The sequence below is a fragment of the Manis pentadactyla genome, chromosome 5, assembly GCF_030020395.1.
Source record: "Manis pentadactyla isolate mManPen7 chromosome 5, mManPen7.hap1, whole genome shotgun sequence".
Lineage (NCBI taxonomy): Eukaryota > Metazoa > Chordata > Mammalia > Pholidota > Manidae > Manis > Manis pentadactyla.
Window position 1 is genome coordinate 101,873,411 of NC_080023.1, and position 20,168 is coordinate 101,893,578.

General features: G+C 38.2%; 1 protein-coding gene and 1 pseudogene across 2 annotated transcripts in view; one reads left to right on the forward strand and one right to left on the reverse strand.

The window, feature by feature from the left end:
* The window catches only part of SEC24D (SEC24 homolog D, COPII coat complex component), a 126,138-nt gene that overhangs the window by 12,058 nt on the left and 93,912 nt on the right, over positions 1-20,168 (forward strand). Inside the window, exons 4-7 of one of the 2 annotated variants that reach the window (XM_036908599.2) lie at positions 3,627-3,775; positions 4,969-5,244; positions 5,546-5,676; positions 13,642-13,753. In XM_036908599.2, the coding sequence (XP_036764494.2) occupies positions 3,627-3,775; positions 4,969-5,244; positions 5,546-5,676; positions 13,642-13,753 (668 nt within the window). The remainder of the gene's footprint in view (positions 1-3,626; positions 3,776-4,968; positions 5,245-5,545; positions 5,677-13,641; positions 13,754-20,168) is intronic. The other variant, XM_036908600.2, reaches the window with a different exon arrangement.
* On the reverse strand, positions 13,773-18,406 carry LOC130683835 (serine/arginine-rich splicing factor 12-like; annotated as a pseudogene).

Sequence of the window (20,168 nt, forward strand, 5' to 3'; positions counted from 1 at the left end):
TCTGTGTTTATGCTCTAGTGCAAGGGCAAAGGCCACAGTGATTGTGCAGGTTACACTAAACCTCCATGGTTACTATGCTGCTTTGCCCCATGGAACATATTTCTGTGTTTATGCTCTAGTGCAAGGGCAAAGGCCAGCAGCTGGCAGAGAGCAGAGATGGCTCGACATTTCTTTGGTGCTTATAGCACTTCACAAGTGCCCTTTGTGCTTAGAAGACCCATCTTAATTTTTACCATATCTGAACTATCAAATAAAATCAAGATAAAATTCAGGGTCATTATATTGATTTAAATTTAAAAATTCATAATTTTTATTTTTAAATGTTGCTATTTCAAAGGTAATGTTTCATAAAATTTAAAAATCATATCTAGTCATTTGTCTTTTTGATCCTGCCTGAGGCACCATTAATGTTTTCAAGTTGTAAATGGTTCTGAAATTCTAACTAAAGAGTTTACTGCTGGGTGAGATTAATCTGCTGAATAAAATCTATAATGTAAAGATCCATTTTTTAGTTGTAAGGGGAAAAGTCAGTTTGTTCATTGTGAGTTATTTATTTTAACCAAGAAATAGAGAATTGGGGTGATGGTGAGAGGACGCTCATCTTCCTAAATTGAAGCTGATAGGGGTCAGTCTACTAAGAAATTGGTTGCAATGGAAAAGGAGAGAGCAAGAAAAATAAGAAAAATAGTTCTCTCTTTTTTTGTGGAAAGAAATGATATAATTTGACACAACTTTTGTTTTCTTTATGGACTGAGAATTTAAAATCGAGATTTTTTTTCAAAATCTCGAAAAATATGGTACCTCATCTCCAAATTCTAACAAAATTTCAGTATATAGCTCAATTCTTGAGCAATTTGTTGCAAGTTTGAAAATGAGTATTTGAAGTTGAGCAGGCTGCAGATAACTGAGAAAACCCAGAGGTTTAGGCTTAACCTGAAGTTTAATTTCCATGTTTTATTAATCCTCCAGTAGTAATTCTTTATGGACTATTCTTTTTGATAATGATGCTTTTTTCTGACTTTCAGTGAAACATTAATTAAAATACATAATTGGATGTTTCTTGGCCAAGGGACATGTTAAATGAAGTAATCAACATGAGAGATATTTAGATCTATGTGATTCTTAATTTTACCACACTATATTTTATAGCAAAAAACAATATCTGCATATTTTTACTGAATTGTCTGTTTTCAACTACTGTTTTGTAGGGAATGTCATTACACTTCATCTGCACATTTTTATGATTTGAAAGCTGAGAGCTACAGAAATTAAGTGACTAGCCCCTTGCCCATGGTCAGACACCAGGTCTCCAGGCTAGGGGTGGTAGGACCTGGATTCTAACCTAAGAGCTGACACCCATATGCTATGTGACTTTAGATAAACAAATTTAGTAAAGCAATGAAATTGAAAAATATTAAACCACTTGGTATGTTTAAAATGTCCTGTTAATCTCTTTTCCCTTATGTGAGAGTTTTTGTTACTCCTTGAGTGCTATTTTATTTTTACATTGCTAAGATTGCTTTTAAAATCCAAATTTGTTTAAGTTTTACATTTAAATGGGTCAGAAAAATATTTGCATTTCTGAAGCTTAATGCCCAAAACATATGTTAAACTAAAAAGTGGCATTTATGGGTCAAAATGCTAGAGTGGTACATAGCAAATGGGTTATATTGGCTAATGGAACATTCTCTCATTCTATCTTTTAAGTCATTAACCTTTTGTTAAGTTAAGAAAATATATTTGAAGCTGCTTATGTCATAATTCTATTTTAATCATATTTTTTCCTATTTGCACTGTCTATATAATAAATGATTAACATAATTTTATATTTTAAAATTATCATTAACATTTGTGAAATATCTATGAATATCTTTTGGGGAATTTTTTTCTCAAACAGCTGAATACCCACCTCCATCCCTCCCCCCCCACTTCTCCCCACTTAACTGCTGGTTTAACATTTAACTTCTAGTTCATGCTTATTAGATCCAAACGTTGTAACCGTACCTCACACTGCATCCATTTTATATATTCTTAAAGAGCATGTACATGTTGCCTGTGTACGGTTATTCCACATATTGATCCTCCATGACTGAATATTTTTAAAAGACCAAAGGTATCATTTCTTTAAAAAAGTTTCTTTTTATGAAACAATGGATTTATTAAACATACCTTTATGACAATTCTTGAAATCATTTCTAAGTGACCACAGTGGATTTTAAATGTGTCAGGTAAGACTAGTTATAGTTCACCATGCCATTTTCATGTCTAGTGTCATTAATAATTAGAGATATAAAGAAAAGTTTTACTTTTAACTTTTATATTTTTGTCTTTATTAATTTCTTTTCCAGAAGTTATTTAAATCAAAGGATGCTTAGTCTGTGTTGGTCTTTTTTTCAGTTTTTGACAGGAAAAGAAATTGACAGTTTTACTTAGCCATATTGTTTGGGTTAAAACGTTATTCATTCTAATTTTATAACCTTTTACAACCAAATGTCTCCTATGTCTCCTATAGGATAGCTTGTATTTTTACATTGAAAAAGCATCATCCATTTAACTTAAAGCAGAGGATAGATCATCATTCTGAAATGCTTAATACCATACAGAGTAATGGTTAATTGAAGGTTAATTTTAAATTTTGTTTATAATAATTATTCAGTTTAAGATATATGGAGTAAAATGACAAGAGAAAATTAGTGTGATGTTTTAGAAAGTGTGTTCATTTAAGACCTGGGAAAAGGCTGGTCCCACTTTCGTCACAAATAAGGTGTGGGACTTTAGGCAAGCCACTGGCCTCTTTCAAGCTCTGGCTTAACCTCTCAGGTGTTAGTGAAGGATCGAAGATAAGTATGGCCCACTAGGGAAATAGTTTCCAATTTACAGAGAAATTAAAATCAGAGTATATCATCTGGGAAAACTTAATTTTTTATATTGACATGGAAAATTTAATTTTTACTTAAAATTGATAAAGTATCATAATGTAACTTGAAGGGAAGCTTTAAGCTCATTTCGCAGATTAACCATAATAGGAATGCTGTTCAGATGGTTGTTACTGTTTCGTATAAAATAAAGAAAAATAAACATACAGTAAGTGCAAACTTAAAAAATATAATGGTTTTTTAGATTCAAAAAATTCCAAAAATTTTTACTGAATTGTTTGTTTTCAACTACTATTTTGTAGGGAATGTTTTGTTCACTGAAATTATAGTGCAGGTGATATTTTGTTTAAAAGCTGGGTAGGATATAAGGAGAATGATCATAGAGATACAACCAGAAAACTTTTAATTTCCTTGGTTCCATTCTATTGATCATTAACCTTAGTATAGAAAGGCTGTTGGTAGGCTCATCTCTCCAAATTGATTTCCAAAGATGGTTCTGTGTTTACACTAGGAATCTTTTTTTTTTGTCAAGTGTCTTGATATGTTCAATCTGTGAGCAGAGATATGGAATGATGCTACATAATTCATTTTGAGCTCACATCGAGATTAAAGACTTGGCATATAATATCAGTTATTTCCCTAGTACCTAGCAGGTGGGCTTATTTAATTTTACAAGTTATTGACATTTGTTGAATATCACTTACATGTAAAACTCTATGATATAGTTTAGCATCTTTTTTTCTCTTTCAGGTTTTCAGGTCCTCCACCTGTCAACAGTGTGGCACCCCCCTATGTACCTTACTCATCCTCTGCACAGTCATCTTATCCAAGTCCTGTGTCCACTTCATCCATCACCCAGCTGGGCAACCAGCTGAATGCTGTGCACATCAACAACTATGGTAACAGTTTCGTTAGCAGTGCTCATTGACTGTCTTGTGTCAGGAGTATTTTTAATGAGAAAGGTTTTCTTCATTTTTAAAATAGACACAACTTTGACATACCATATTGAAGTAGTTTTTTGGACTTCTTCATATAAGTCATCTGTATCATGTATGGCTATAATTTTTTTCTTGATTATGCTGCCATTTATTTCAAAATTATTGGAAGACCCTCAGAATACCTTACATTCAACACTAGAATAACAAAAACCAAAAAATGCTGGCTTTACAAATAAACATCAGAACGATGAGACTCTTTAAATATGACAGTTTTAACTTTGTGTTATTATGGGGCCCTAAAATAATAAAAGATAATACTCATCTCACAGTGCATTTTGATTCTGTATTTAGACCTTGGGAAAATAGAAGTTCAGATGTCATGAGGCAGAAAACAGAGTAATAGGAGAGAAAGCTGTTATAGTACTGAGATTTACATCAATAGGGATGCAGTATATTCTAGGGGCCATAGCAGTCTCCATTTATCTTGATGAAAAATGTGTCCATTATGTACAGTTGGTTTCTTACAAGTATCTGTAAAAAAAATCATCAGGATATTTCTTATCTTTTACTGATTTTAAAATGGATAAGTCTCCATTGAAGCAACTCAATTTCACATGAACATAGAAAAGAAAAAATGATCTGGTTTTACAGCTACTTCCAATATGGCTGGAAAGTTTGCTAGTGGCTCATCCCTTCTCCAAGGTCATTGCTATCTAGTTCTGAAATCCATTTGATCAAGCCAGGTGCAGGCCACAAATGATTTGCTGAATATAAAAGTTCCCTGAATAATGCTTGTTATGTAATAAAATTTTCTTTTGTATGATTTTCTAGATTTTTATACCATATTCAGTTCCTTAATTAATGGGATGTATCATGTAAAGTTAATGCAACTGAGTTATAATTCACCCTACTAATTTTCTCACTAAAATTATTAATGTTGCTTTTACCATTTTAAAATTCTCCAGTTTTATAAAATTTTCCCAAATAGCATTTGTATTACTTTCTGAATGATCTTGTGACAATAACAATATATGATTTGTAAGGGTGCTTTGTGGCATTATAATCAGGAAAAGAAGTGGCCCTTTTGTGTAAGGTACAGAAGTTAGAGAGTTGAGAAGTGTGGTGTTAAGTGGTTCGGTTTCTTTCTTGCACAGGCTCAGGCATGGCCCCGCCCAGCCAGGGCGCGCCTGGCCCTCAGTCAGCGCCTCAGCCCCAGGGCCCTTCCCGGCCTCCGCAGCCATCCATTCTCCAGCCTGGGCCTCAGGTTCTGCCTCCACCACCTGCCACACGGAATGGCCCTGGCGCCTCACCCTTGCCCCCGTCAGCACACAGGCAGGATGGGCTCCCTGGGCCTGCTCCTCCCGATGCCCAGTACCAGCCCCCGCCTCTCCCAGGACAGACCCTGGGCACTGGATATCCTCCACAGCAGGGTAAGGTGGGCAGAGGGTAAGGGCTCAGAGAAAGGTCCTGGGGACCTAATGGGACCTCTATTTGGAAATCAGCTTTGTTTTTATGTTACTCGGCATCTATCACTTACTTCTAAGGAAGGGTAGGTTTTGAATAGTGTGGAAATACAAAGAAAAGGGGAACTTAGATATTCACATTTAACTTCCTGCCTTTTATAATATGATGAAAAATGTAACATTCTTGACTGAATAGCGTAATATTGTCAGTGAGCCCTACATCTGGGATTTTTGGTTATAGTCATTTCTTTTTCAACTTTTCCCTAAGCAGCCAACTACAGCCCCCAGATGGCAGGTGCACAGCTTTCCTACCCAGGAGGCTTCCCTGGAGGTCCTGCACAGATGGCTGGTCCACCACAGCCCCAGAAAAAACTGGATCCTGACTCCATCCCCAGCCCAGTAAGTGCTCTTCTCACTCGCATAGGCTCCCTCATAAAGGACCATTCTTCATTCATGGTCTCAGAAACTCTTCAGTTTGTTAGCATTTCTCCTGGCCTTTATTGTCCAAGCACAATACCCATCACACCAAGAAGGCTTCCTTCCTTCTGTGTGTGTGTGGGGGTGGGGAGAGTGGGCTGGGCACACTGGGGTCTCCATGAGAGGAACAGCCTTGTAGGTTTTTTTTTTTTTTCTGTATCATATAAACTTGGAAGGATCTGTGATGTTTATATTGACTGTTTTATATATCAGTATTTGTTGATATCTAATGAGTAATTAGTAGTAAGAGGATATAAATATGCTATTTTATATAAGTAAAAGACCTTTTACAGTAGGGGTAAGATACCCATAGAGAAAGTACAAAGTATTTTATACTTTGCATATGAAAAAAGCAAAAAATTGTTCTATTTAAAATTAGAACTATCTTCTCCACCTAGTTGATTTTTTTTGGAGGATTACTCTTTAATAATTGTATCAGTCAGCTTTTAGTAGGTTATTCTGTGTAACAAACAGTCCTCAACTTTGTTTACAACTGCAAAGATTTGTTTGTCTCAGGTTATATGTAGGTGCAGCAGCTGCTGTTTGGCTTTAGGTGCTGCTCCATTGCCCTTCTCATTCCAGAATCTAAGGTGAAGGGGCATATGCTGTACTAGGGACATATTATTCTCATGAGAAAGAGATAAAAGAAAGAGAACTGGCTGAAAGGTGTGATAGCTGGTAATGTTTCTACTCAGATGTGGTATTAGCACAACTACTCACATGCCGATGGCCAAAGCAAGTCATCTGACAAAGCCTGCTGTCATGGGCAGGGATGTATACCCCTCGTTCAGGAGAAACCACAGGTCTTGTGGCAATGAGCAGGGATGCAAAGCCCTTCCACAAGTTGACACAGCTAACTTTGGTCTTTGAAGTAGTTCTATAAACATGAGTAGAAACAGTTAGAGATAGACTAAGAAACAAGAAGAGCCACCATAATAGCTAACTTTCACTGTGTAAAAAACCACCACCAAACTTAGTAACTTACAACTATTGTTCATTAACGTTCATGAGTCAGTAGGTCCTCTGTGCAGCTCTGTTAATCTGAGCTAGGCTCCTCTGATTTGGGCTGGACTGGCTTGTACATCTAGGATCAGCTGGAGGCTTGGCTGGCATCTCAGTTGTCTAGAATGCTATATTAGTTCCCTGTGGCTGCTATAATAAATTACCATATATTAGGTAACTTTAAACAATAGAAGTTTATCCTCTTACAGTTCTTGAGGCCAGAAGTCTGAAGTCAATGTGTTGCCAGGGCTCTGTTCCCTCCAAGACAAGGAGAATCCATTCCTTAACTCTTCTAGCTTCTGGTGGCTCCAGACATTCCTTGGCTTATGGCCACATTACTTCAGTCTCTGCCTCTGCCTTCACATTGCCTCCTCCTCTTCTCTGTGTCTTCTTTTGGCGTCCATCTTAGAACTTCGTCTGCCTGTTTCTTATATGATGACATGTGATTCCACTCAGGAACCTCCTAGGTAATTCAGGATAAGTGCCCTTTCTATAGATGCTTAATTTAGGTAACAGTCACAGGTCTCAGGGACTATGACAAGGATATATCTTTCTGGGGCCACCGTCAAGCCCACTAGAGCTGGTGTCATTCATGTGGCTGGTATTTGGCACCTGTTAGCTGGGGGTGATTGGGCCGTGTCAGCAAGCAGGCTAGATCAAGTTTGGTCACATGGCAGTGGCAGGGATCCAGAGGGAAAGTAGGAATATGCAAGGCCTCTTGAGGACTTGGCTTGGAACTGGCACCTTGCCACTCATGACATCTCTCAACCAAAGCAAGTCCCAAGACCACCCCAGAGTCAAGGGGTAGAAAGACAGACTCTGCCTCTTGATGGGAAGAGCTGCAAATACAGGGATGGGTAGAGGATTTGGGCTATTTCTGTAATGTATTATTTATTCTATGTTTATTTGAATATAAACTCAAAGATTTGTGATAAAGTATCTGATGCTATAACATGTTAGAAATAAAGTTTTGGTAACTCTTAGTGCCTTTATGGATAATCACATTACTAGCCATTACTTTTATGCTTTAATATTCTTTCATCATTCCAGTTAAAGAAATACCACATATTTACACTGAATTCATTTTGACTTCTTGTTTCTCTGCTTATACATAACATCTACAGACCCTCTGGGTCATTCCATTTCATTCTCTGAAGTTTTAAAAAAGCTTCAGGTTCACTGTTAAGCTCTCCAGTATTATTTCTGTTATAATTATTGGCAATTTTACTATCCATTTATAGTCTTTCATTTCCATGATCTCTCAATTCTTGATCTTTGCTCCCAAAATCCTTTTCATCCATCACACCTCAATTATCCATAGCTACCATATCCTACCATAGATCCTGTCATTACCAATTACAATACACCTATAAAATCTCCCATTCTCTAACCACTGCCTCCTGTCTTTTTAGCTCATTCCCTTTTGGAAACTTCAATAATAATTCACCCACTAGGACTTACAACCTACTGACTTTTCATCAAGTTTTCTTTGACTTGCACCACCTTCATCTTCTCACTTCTCTTATGCAGCTTAGATTATGTGAATCATGATTATAAATCTACTCCATACATCCTCTGCCCTCAACTCCTTTTCCCCTCTTACTCCACTGAAATCACCTAGAAAAATCCCATTTATTGTTAAACCAATTCTCTACCTTTTGTGTGCCTGCCCACTGAGTACTGAATGTGACTTGAGAAAGATGCACACCATGCAGATGGTCTCACTTTCAACTCATGACCACTGCACTAAAGTGAACCTGTAGTCATGTGATCCTAAAATCTTGCTGCACAAAAGAATCACTGGTGGAGCTTTTAAAAATACTGATGCCATGTTTCACTAATTCTGTTTAATTGGACAGGGATATGGATTGAACATTACGATTTTTCAAAGCTCCCCTGATGATTCTAATTTGTAGCAAGTTTGAAGACCTTCACCCAACCTCACTGACTCTCCTGTTTTCCTGGGTGACTAGCATTTCTTCTCTTTTCAAACTCCTAACACTGCCTTCCTCTTTATGACTCTTTATTGATAATACTGCTTCTTATTTCACTCAGAATAGAAACAGTCCTCACTGAGAGAATAGAAACAATCCAAAGAGAACCTGTGCATGCTGTACAACTGTATCCCCCTGCATCTGTGCCCACTTATTCCCCTTTCCTTCTGTTACTGTGGATAAGCTTGTCCATACTCCTAACCAAGCCCTCACTTCCACTTGTGCTCTAGATCCCATCCCTTATGGCCTCACAAGAATAACCATCCAGCAAATTTTCCCTTAATTAGTCAGAGTTCTTCAAAGAAACAGAACCAGTAGGATATATGAGTATAGATATATCAATAGTAGAGGGAGAGAAAGAGAGAGAGAGAGATTTACTTGGCCTGTCAGTTGTGGGAATTGGCAGGTCTGCAATCTGCAGGGTAGGTCCACAGGATGTGGACCCAAAGTATATTTAGTTCTGCAGCTCACATCCAAAGCCATCTGGAGGCAAAATGTCCCTTTTCCTTGGGGCACCTCTGTTTTTTTCTCCTAAGGACTTCAAATGATTGGATTTGAATCATTTGAAGTTAAAGAAATTTAACTTCAATCATTTGAAGCCCACCACATACTGGAGGGTAATCTGTGTATCAAAGTCTACTGATTAAATGTTAATCACATTTTAAAAAGTACCTTTCCAGGCTTTGACCAAAAACTGGGTATCAAGGCCTAGCCAAGTTGGCACATAGACCTAACCAGCACATCCCCTCTCTCCTGCGTCGTGTATACTTACTTGAAGGCAAACTTCAGTTTTTCTTTGTCTTGATCATTCTCATCAGAATATAAACATCCTATAATACCTCTCATCATTAATAAAGGAGTCTTTCTTGTCCCTTCCCCAAATCTCTATCCGTTCCCTCCCCACTTTTTGTAGCTATCTTTTATAGCAAGAAATCCCCAGAAGAGTTGCCTATACCCACTCTCTTCAGATCATCTCCTCCTCTTTTTTTCCCTTTTGAGCCTATTCCTATTGAGATCGCATCACAACCACCTCACCAATACTATGCTTGTCTGGGGCACCAATGACCTCCCATTGCCAAATCTATGGTCAGTTCTCAGATCTCATCTGTCTCGACATATCAGCAGCCATCTGACACACCTGTTCATTCTCTCCTTCTCCAACCACTGTTTCATTTGGTTTCTAGAACACCACCACTCATTTGCATCTCTGCTTAACTGACTGGTAGTTTTTTCTTGTTTCTTTCCTGGGTTTCGCCTCACTCTCTCTGACCTCCTAGTGTTAGAAGTATCCCAAAGCTTAGTCTTTGGATCTGTCTTCTTCTCCACATTGACTGCCTAGGTCGGCACTCGCCAGGTACCTCATCCACACCAGCCAGGAGCTTACTAGAAACTCAGCTTCTCAGGCACCACCCCAGACCTAAAGAGTCAGAATCTCTCTCACTTATGTACATGAAGAAGTGGCGTAGGCGAGCCCACCCACCCTCCTAGGTTTAAATGAGAATGTAGATATTCCTAGTCAAGACCTATCCCCTGAAATCCAGACTCCACCCCCATTATCGAGTTCCTCAGGCCAAAAGATGTGGCATCATCTTTGCTTCTCTTTCCTGCACATCTCACATTTAGTCCTTTAGCTAATTCTATAGGTCCTGGTACTGCCCTATGTGCTCATCCTGGTTCAAGCCTCTTCCGTGTATCTGCTCGGATTATTCTAAGAGCCCCCTAACTGGTCTCCTGGCTCTTCTGCCTGCACAGAGCAGCCAGATGATCCCTTCAAATCACAAGTCAGGTTAACGTGGCTCAGAACAAGCCCCCAGTACTCCTCCATTAGAACGAACACACACACACACACACACACACACACCTGGTCTCCTGGCTCTGTGGCTCAGAACAAGCCCCCAGTACTCCTCCAAATTACAAGTCAGGTTAACGTGGCTCAGAACAAGCCCCCAGAACTCCTCCTTTAGAACAAACACGCACACACACACACACACACACGTGGCTCAGAACAAGCCCCCAGAACTCCTCCTTTAGAACGAACACACACACACACACACACACACACACACACACACACACACACACACACGTGGCTCAGAACAAGCCCCCAGAACTCCTCCATTAGAACGAACACACACACACACACACACCCTGACCTGCGCTCCTACCACTCTTCACTGCTTCAGCCACGTTAGCTGCCTTGTTATTCCTCAAACACACCAAGTGTACTCCTGCCCCAAGCCTTTGCATTTGATATTTCCTCTGCCTAGATTCTCTTCCCCTGGATGAATGCAAGGCATGGCCCATTTCCTCATTTCTTTCATTTCCTCATTGCTCATCCCCAATCTCCCTGGCACCCCATCCATATCACTCCATATCTAAAGCACTTATTACTCTCTGACATAGTATTTATCTTCCTGTGCATTTGTTTATTTATTGTCTGTCGTCCATACTATAATTCGTCTCCATGAGGTTAGGGATTTGGTTTTGTTCACTATTGTGTCCCCAATACATAGGACAGGGCCTGGTACATAGTATGCATTCACAAATTTGTTGAATGGAGTGAATTTTAACAACAAAAGCAATAAGCAATATTGCTGTGATTTCATCCAAGACCCTTAAAACACATACATACAAATCAGTCCAGTACTATTTTTATCTTAAAGGTAATGAAATAGCAATGCTGCATGGAGCCTGTTTATGTTCCTCTTACCAAAGTAACATGCTTTTGCTAACTAAATAAATTCTTCCTTCTGTAAAGAAAGATGTGAACTCATATTTACTGAATTTCTGTTACATGCCAGTCCTTGTGGATGGTGGTATTATCCACATTTTGAAGTGAAGAAACTGGTGTCATCATTAAAACTCTTCCTTACTGTCTTTCTGTATCTGGGAGGACCATACAGAGGCTGAGCTCTTCCCATACCCCTCTTTCTCTCACCACCCTGAAGTCCAAGTAATTCTGCTTTAAACAGCCTGCCTTAGCTGTGCACACACCTTCTTACCTTGTCTTTACCTGATTCTTACTCTTCTTTTTCATTTATCTCGAAAGAATGACTTTCTCTTTTTCTCTTTCCTGATTCTATTTTATGAACCCAGTATACTCTGTTCAAAGTACATAAGTGTGACAGTAATTCTAGAGGCACATCTTCTGAAGGAAAAAGAAATCTATATGTTTTGAGGTAGCTTTGGTATTATCAAGAGTCACTGTCATCAAATCAAAACCTTGTAAGTACTGAGTCACAGTCTAAAATCTCCTTTGAAATTTCTGTGCATTATTCTCCAAGACTATTTTTTTTGAGAACATGCATTTGAGGTGAATTAAAAAAGCCTATGTGTTTAAAAATTACTAGAACTATTGTAATATTTCCTATTCTTTTTGTAGAATCCCAGCCAGGATGTTGATTAATGCAGAAATGTAATTACCACATGTGACATTGTTTCTGTGGGGACAGTACTTTGTAAATTGTAAACAGCTAATTTAAAAATGAGCTTTTTGGAAATAGAGTCTGTTTGAGGACTGAGAACTCTTTATGTTTAATATATAGATTATGGCTTTTACCTTGCTTTGACAGTTGACACTTCATTGGTTGAAATGATTACAATAAATATTGGTAATATAAAAACAATCATTTTAAGTGAGCCAGATTAACCTTGTAGTTGAAATGTAGAATGTAATTATAGGGTTTTGATTTTTCTGTTTGCTTCTTGTCTCTGTCTATGGTAGCTTATCTGAATCTTATAGTAGTTATGTTTAGAGCATATTCTATATCCTTAATTTGATGAGAATTCAAATCCTATGAAATTAGAAGGAGAGAAATCTGGAGATTTAAAGGTAGGCTAAATTTTATTCCATAAAACTAATGTTATTAGTGCCAGCTAGGGCTTGAATTGGATGAGATGGGAGGGGACAATGGAGAAGATAATATTTATTTCAGAGTTTGGGGGAAAACAGTTTCATATTATTAGTAGTTTCTTTTGGATTATAAATGACATGTCCTCCAAAGCTATGTTCTGTAGTCTGGACACTAATCTCACTTCTCCCTTTTTTCCTAGTTTTTACTTCCTTCTGATTTTGACCCCCTTGTCTCTTGTCTCTTTTGTCCTATAGCACAAGTGAGGGCAGGGAGACGATAAAAAAGGAGAGGGGGATAATTTTAGGATTCCTTCTTGTTCTTAACTCCCTACTACTCAGTTTTGCTCATTACCTTCATCCCTAGACAAGTCATCAGAGAGAGAAATTTTTATCTCTATAATCTTAATCAATAACTGTTTTAGTAGAGAAATACCCATGTTTTGAACTAGGTGACAAAAGAGGGACTTGTTCCTTCTCATTTCTATAACATAGGCAAAACCCACATGGGAACATTATACTGTTTGTTCTATGGCTCACGGAGCAGGGGTGCAGTGGGGGACACTTGAAAGGCAAACTGATGATCAAGAGGGATTTGAGGAGAAAATTCTAAGGCTTTTTAGGTTATGTATTGTAAATAATTTCTTCTGGATTTAATGATTTTAGCCTTTTAGTGTTTTACTTAACTGCAAAAAATATTTTGTTTAAAAAAGTTATTTTCAATTTCTTTTTCTACCAGAATCTTTTTTAAAAAAATGCTTACCTATGGTCCCAATGAACAGACTGAATAAAAATACAGTTCTCTGAAGGGTCAGGGACAGAAGTTCAGATTATTACAGAATAGAAACTATTGATTTAAAATTGTGGAAGTAAACAAAAGTGGAACTGAAGGCATGGTAGGTTCTTAATGAGATTTTGATCTGAAATGAACTGACAGGATTTAGGAAGTGCCTGTTTTTGTTTGTGTGAAAAATGAGAGTGAGGGAGAAAGAGAATGTTGGGAAGAATCTTAACTTTAACTTGCTCTTGATATGTTAACAGATTCAGGTGATCGAGAATGACAGAGCCGCCAGAGGTGGACAAGTTTATGCCACCAATACCAGGGGCCAAGTCCCTCCGCTGGTCACTACAGATAGTGTGATACAAGACCAAGGTATTTATTTTCAATGTTATTTTTGATTGAGGTTTTAAAACTTCTCATCCTTTTTTTTTAAAGAAAATATAATGATGCCTGTCAGTAATGCTATCATTGATGGGGACTCTCTTTATAGCTGGTAATGAGTACCAGTTCGCCATCAATCACTCACTCAAGTATGGGGAATGTACTATCAGCTGAATTCTGTTCTCTGCTTGTAGAAGTCTAGAGCATGTCTGGTGAGATACAGTGCAGTTTAAGAAAATGCTTTATTTTAAATTAAATAAGTTCATGCCCTACTTTGGTTTAATTTGCTTATTACTACATTGGAACCTGGCAGGATAACATGAGCAGAGCAGTAGGCAACTGAACACTTGAGAGGTCAGCATACCTGGTTCTAGCCCCAGCAATACGTTTTCAATAGGTCCTTTAGCATTTGGGTTCTGTTTTCCCACTTTTAAGCTAGGATGAGGAACTCTGTGCCTGTTGACTCTGTCCTGTATCTGCTGTCAATCTAATATATCTGTCCTTGTGGAGGTTTGATCTTTCCAGGAATACAGTGTTCTATCTTTTATGGCAAGTTAACGTACAACCTGATGAAATCTGATGTCTCAGATACTGAATATACCATTTCAATGGGTTACGTACTCAATCCTAGACATCTTACACTAAATTGGTACACAAACAAGCACGAGCTTAGCTCATCTCACCCCTCTGCACCTCACTGTTGCTCTCAGTGATAAGTGAGGACTAAGATCTGCCCTGCAGGGCCGATGTAGGAATTAGAGGAGACTCTGTGTGTGTGTGTATGTGTCTAAGTATGCTTACATGTATGTAGGGGGCTTGATGTGTAGAAGGGTTTGATATACATTACACATGATGTTATTATTTTAGATATTAATATTATAACACAGTTCAAGTTATTTCATTTCTTATTCTGAAAACAGTTAATCCTTCATTACTGACAGAATCCGTCTAAACTTGTTGGATGAGTTCATGTTTGTAAAGCACTTAGGACCTGGTCTGTAGTAGATTGAAGCTATATGAAGTTGCTGATCTTTTTCTATCATTGTTGATCTACAAAATGGCAAATTCATTTCACCTTCTAGTGTTACCTGAGTGTCTTTAATATTTATTCATTTAATGTTTTAAATTAATATAAAACAGTGTTTGAGGCTTTTTACAACTTAAATAGTATTTTGACCAGCATCTTCTCCCACCTTCTTCTTCCTTTACATCTGCCTCAGCCACACCAAACTCACTCCCTTCCATCACGTCCAATTCTCACTTTGTGCTGTTTTCTCTGCAACAGACTAGGGGCTGTTTCTTGTTCACATTTGTATCCCTAGAAATTCACCTGTATCTAGGACATAATGGATGCCCAATAAATATTTATTGAACAAATGTACTTGGAATACATAACTCTCACCCTTTACTTGGGAAATTCTTAGTTTTTCCAAACTCGATTTAAATTTTCTTTTGGAAATTTCCAGTTTCTTCCCTCATGGTGCTTCATGTATACATCTCTCATAGCTCCTCTCCCATGAAATTTTACTGTGGATTGGGTCTGTCTCTTCCACAAGACAGGGAGCTGCCTGGGAGCAGAGTCCCATCTGTTCATTCACTCAGTCATTCATCCATGCACTCAAGAAATATTTATTTAGTTCCCACTGTTATGCTTCAAGACAATCTTCTAAACACTTTATGTGGATTAATTCATTTCATCCCTCCTGTATGGGATAGGCATTAATATCATCTTCATTTTATAGAGTGTGAAACTGAAAGACAAAATGTTAGTTACCTTACCCAAAGATACAGAGCCACTGGGATGCAAAGCTAAGATTTGAAGCTAAGCTCTGATGCTATAGCCAATGTACTTAACCAGTCATGTACTGCCTTTTTTCAGAATTGGAACACATGGTTCTATTTGTAAATTAGTGTACAATCTGGCAGGAGAAAAGATAACTAAATAGTGATCCAGTGAGATAAATGTTATAATAGAAGGATAAAAGACATATTGCCACGGGAACTTAAGTGTGAGGTAACTAACCAGATAATTAACCCAGCCTGTCCTGCTAGAGTGGGGACAACTAAGCTGAGTCTTAGGTGAGCATGTGTAAACCAGAAGGAGAGGAGAAGACTGGCAGGCAGAGGACAGGGAATGTGCCACAGTGTGGCGGTGGGGGAGAGCACGCGTGTTAAGGAGCAGCACCCTCAGAATGTTTTGTGTTTTTGTTTAGTTTTCTTTTTGAACTTACAGGTGATTTTTTTGTGTGTGACTACTAAACATAAAATAAAACTTGCCATTTTAACCATCTTTATGTTTCTAATTCAGTGGCATTAATTACATTCATGATGTTTTGCAACCATCATTATTCACTTCCAGAACTTTTCCATCATCCTACACTGAAATTCTATATGCACTCAATGATAGCTCCCCCCAGTCTACTCCCCCCAGTTCTCATATCTCTGGTCTACTTTCTGGGTATATTCACTTATTCTGGGCATCTCATATAAGTGGAATCATACAATATTATCCCTTTATGTATGGCTTATTTCACTTAGCATAATATTTTCAAGGTTCACTCATGCTCTGGTGTGTATCAGAATTTCTCTCTTTTTAAGGCTGAATAATGTTCACTTTCATGTTTATATAATTTGTTTATCCATTCATCTGGTGTAGGACATTTGTGTTGTTTCTGCCTTTTGGCTGAGGTGGATATCCTTAGCAGCCTTGTGGCTTCTCTGAACATGGGTGTACTAGCATCTGCTTGAGGCCCTGCTTTCAGTTCTTCTGAGTATATACCTAGCAGTAGAATTGCTGGGTCACATGGCATATGTAAGGAAAGAGTATGAAGGAAGGAGTAGGAAGAGAAGGAAGGACTAGCGAGGTGGCAGGGTCCGATCATCATCATCTCTGCTTAGGCTGCAGTCCAGGCCTTGGCAAGAAGAGAACTGCCTGGCCTGGATCCTTGAAGCTGGCCCAGTCATGCCCATTTGCTGTGAATCCTCTATGTCTGGTCTGGCTTATTAGCTAATACTAGTGGATTTTTTAGGGTATAGCCCAAGGGTCTCAGACATGTACAGAAATTCGCAGACATAAAGAGAATATAGAGCCAGAAGGAACCTTGGTATCCATTTGCTAAGCACTCCCACTTTATGGATGTGAGGGCAGTAAGGCTCCAGAGAGGTTAAGTGACTTGCCCAAGACCACACAACTGGTTATTGGTGGAGCCAATAAAGAAAAACACCTACTTTAAAAATACTACCCCTTTGGTGATAGAATCCAATTTAAGATTCAACTTGTCCCTTATTTCTGTGCTTCTGCACATCCTATAAGATCCTGTTCAAACACTGTATGCTTTGTGTAGTCACCTCTTGATTCCCACGACAAACTCATTGCCTGCCTAGGGCCACTTCTTATTCGATTTGCTCTTTTGTGATACTTACCATGCTATGTTGCAATTATCTATTTTTATTACCACTGTCTCCTACCAGGCCTTGAAGCCAGAGGTGTCACTTGGTTCTAACTCCAAACCCCTAGCATGGGGCTTAGTTTCTAAATGTTTGTTGAATGAATAATTTATTGAATTTACTCAGTCAGATTATCCCATAATGCTCTTTAGTAAGCATTTTAAAGAGTTTCGAATCTTCATTACTGAGGATGCTAAATTGTCCACTACAGCCCCACTTTGACATACCTTTTATAAACAAATTCTTAGTTGTTTTTAAAAAACTTTGTTGTGTGCATTATCTTCCTGAAACAAAAGTTTTAGTCACCTTCATGAGCTCATTCACATACATATTTCTTTTTTTTTGTAAGCCTTGAAGAAGTTTTATTTAACATAATGATAGGTTTAATAACTTAAAAACTACACAGTGCTCTTCTGTTGTTGTTCACCAAATATTTTTATGAAAGTAACTCCAAGATCTGGAATGTGATAAAAAATGAGAGTGTTTTGCTGTTTGCCATTTAGTCTCAAAATTGGCATACCCTTTGGGAGACTTACACAGGGAGCTTGCTATGGAGTCAGAATGTCTTCCGTGTGATCTTGATTTTGTTCCTGAGCTAGTCTGCTTTTGAGGTGAATTTGATTGTGATTTTCCTATTGACTTGGACCTTTTTTGTAAGGACTTGGACCTTGACCGTCCTCAAGAACCATTCCTTCTTGGAGTTCTTGACTGCCTTGCTGAGGTAGACCACCTTGGTAGTGACTTTGAGCGAGATTTAGACCGGCTGTAAGAAAATCACCTGTGTCGAGACACTTTAAGGCTATCAGACCACCTCCTATTTCTTCTCCATGAGGAACTTCTACTTCGAGTTCTCCTTTGGCTGGGGATTTTTGGTCTTCTATGATTATTTGGAGAACAAGGGTGATGTACTTTTGATTTCATTTGGCCTGGTACTTAGTGTCACTTGATCTTGAACCTTAACCTTTACTCTTTAAGGCTAGCAAGATGGACTTTATAAGAGACACAGAACCAACAAAATCAGACTTGGCTTTGACTCTGGAACCCTGAGTAAATGTAGGAAAACTGAAGTCTCAACCTGGTGTTGGCTTTCTCTTTTGCTTGATAAAGATATCCCTTCTTCCAGGTCTCTCTCTGTTTTTTTTTTTTTTTTGGTATCATTAATGTACAATTACCTGAACAACATTATGGTTACTAAACTCCCCCTATTATCAAGTCCCCACCACATACCCCATTACATTCACTGTCATCAGTGTAGTAAGATGCTATACAATCATTACTTGTCTTCTCTGTATATACTGCCTTTCCCATGTCCCCAACACTACATTATGTGAGCTAATCGTAATGCCCCTTTTCCCCCTTATCCCTCCCTTCCCACCCATCCTCCCCAGTCCCTTTCCCTTTGGTAACTGTTAGTCCATTCTTGGGTTCTGTGAGTCCGCTGCGGTTTTGTTCCTTCAGTTTTTTCTTTGTTCTTATACTCCACAGATGAGTGAAGTCATTTGATACTTGTCTGTTTCCACCTGGCTTATTTCACTGAGCATGATAGCCTCTAGCTCAATCCATGTTGCAAATGGTAGGATTTGTTTTCTTCTAATGGCTGAATAATATTCCATTGTGTATATGTACCACCTCTTCTTTATCCATTCATCTACTGATGGACACTTAGGTTGCTTCCATTTCTTGGCTATTGTAAATAGTGCTGCGATAAAAATAGGGGCGCATATGTTTTTTTCAAACTGGGCTCCTGCATTCTTAGGGTAAATTCCTAGGAGTGGAATTCCTGGGTCAAATGGTATTTCTATTTTGAGTTTTTTGAGGAGCCTCCATACTGCTTTCCACAATGGTTGAACTAATTTACATTCCCACCAGCAGTGTAGGAGGGTTCCTCTTTCTCCACATCCTCGCCAACATTTGTTGTTGTTTGTCTTTTGGATGTTCACGATCCTTACTGGTGTGAGGTGATATCTCATGTGGTTTTAATTTACATTTCTCTGATGATTAGGGATGTGGAGCATCTTTTCATATGTTGGCCATCTGAATTTCTTCTTTGGAGAAGTGTCTGTTCAGATCCTCTGCCTATTTTTTAATTGGATTATTTCCTTTTTTTTTGTTGAGGTGTGTGAGCTCTTTATATAATGTGGATGTCGACCCCTTATCGAATATATCATTTATGAATATATTCTCCCGTACTGTAGGATGTATTTTTGTTCTACTGATGGTGTCCTTTGCTGTATAGAGCTTTTCAGCTTGATATAGTCCCACTTGTTCATTTTTGCTTTTGTTTCCCTTGCCCGGGGAGATATGTTCATGAAGAAGTTGCTCATGATTATGTCCAAGAGATTTTTGCCTGTGTTTTTCTCTAAGAGTTTAATGGTTTCATGACTTACATTCAGGTCTTTGATCCATTTTGAATTTACTTTTGTGTATGTGATTAGACAATAATCCAGTTTCATTCTTTAACATGTTGCTGTCCAGTTTTGCAAACACCAGCTGTTGAAGAGGCTGTCATTTCCCCATTGTATATCCATGGCTCCTTTATCATATATGAATTGACCATATATGCTTGGGTTTATATCTGGGCTCTCTGTTCTGTTCCACTGGTCTATGGGTCTGTTCTTGTGCCAGTACCAAATTGTCTTGATTGCTATGGCTTTGTAGTAGAGCTTGAAGTCAGGGAACATAATTCCCCCTACTTTATTCTTCCTTCTCAGGATTGCTTTGGATATTCAGGGTCTTTTGTGGTTCCATATGAAGTTTAGAACTATTTTCTCTAGTTTATTGAAGAATGCTGTTTGTATTTTGATAGGGATTGCATTGAATCTGTAGATTGCTTTAGGCTGGATGGCCATTTTGATAATATTAATTCTTCCTAGCCAAGAGCATGGGATGAATTTCTATTTTTTAGTGCCCTCTTTAATTTCTCTTAAGAGTGTCTTGTAGTTTTCAGGTTATAGGTCTT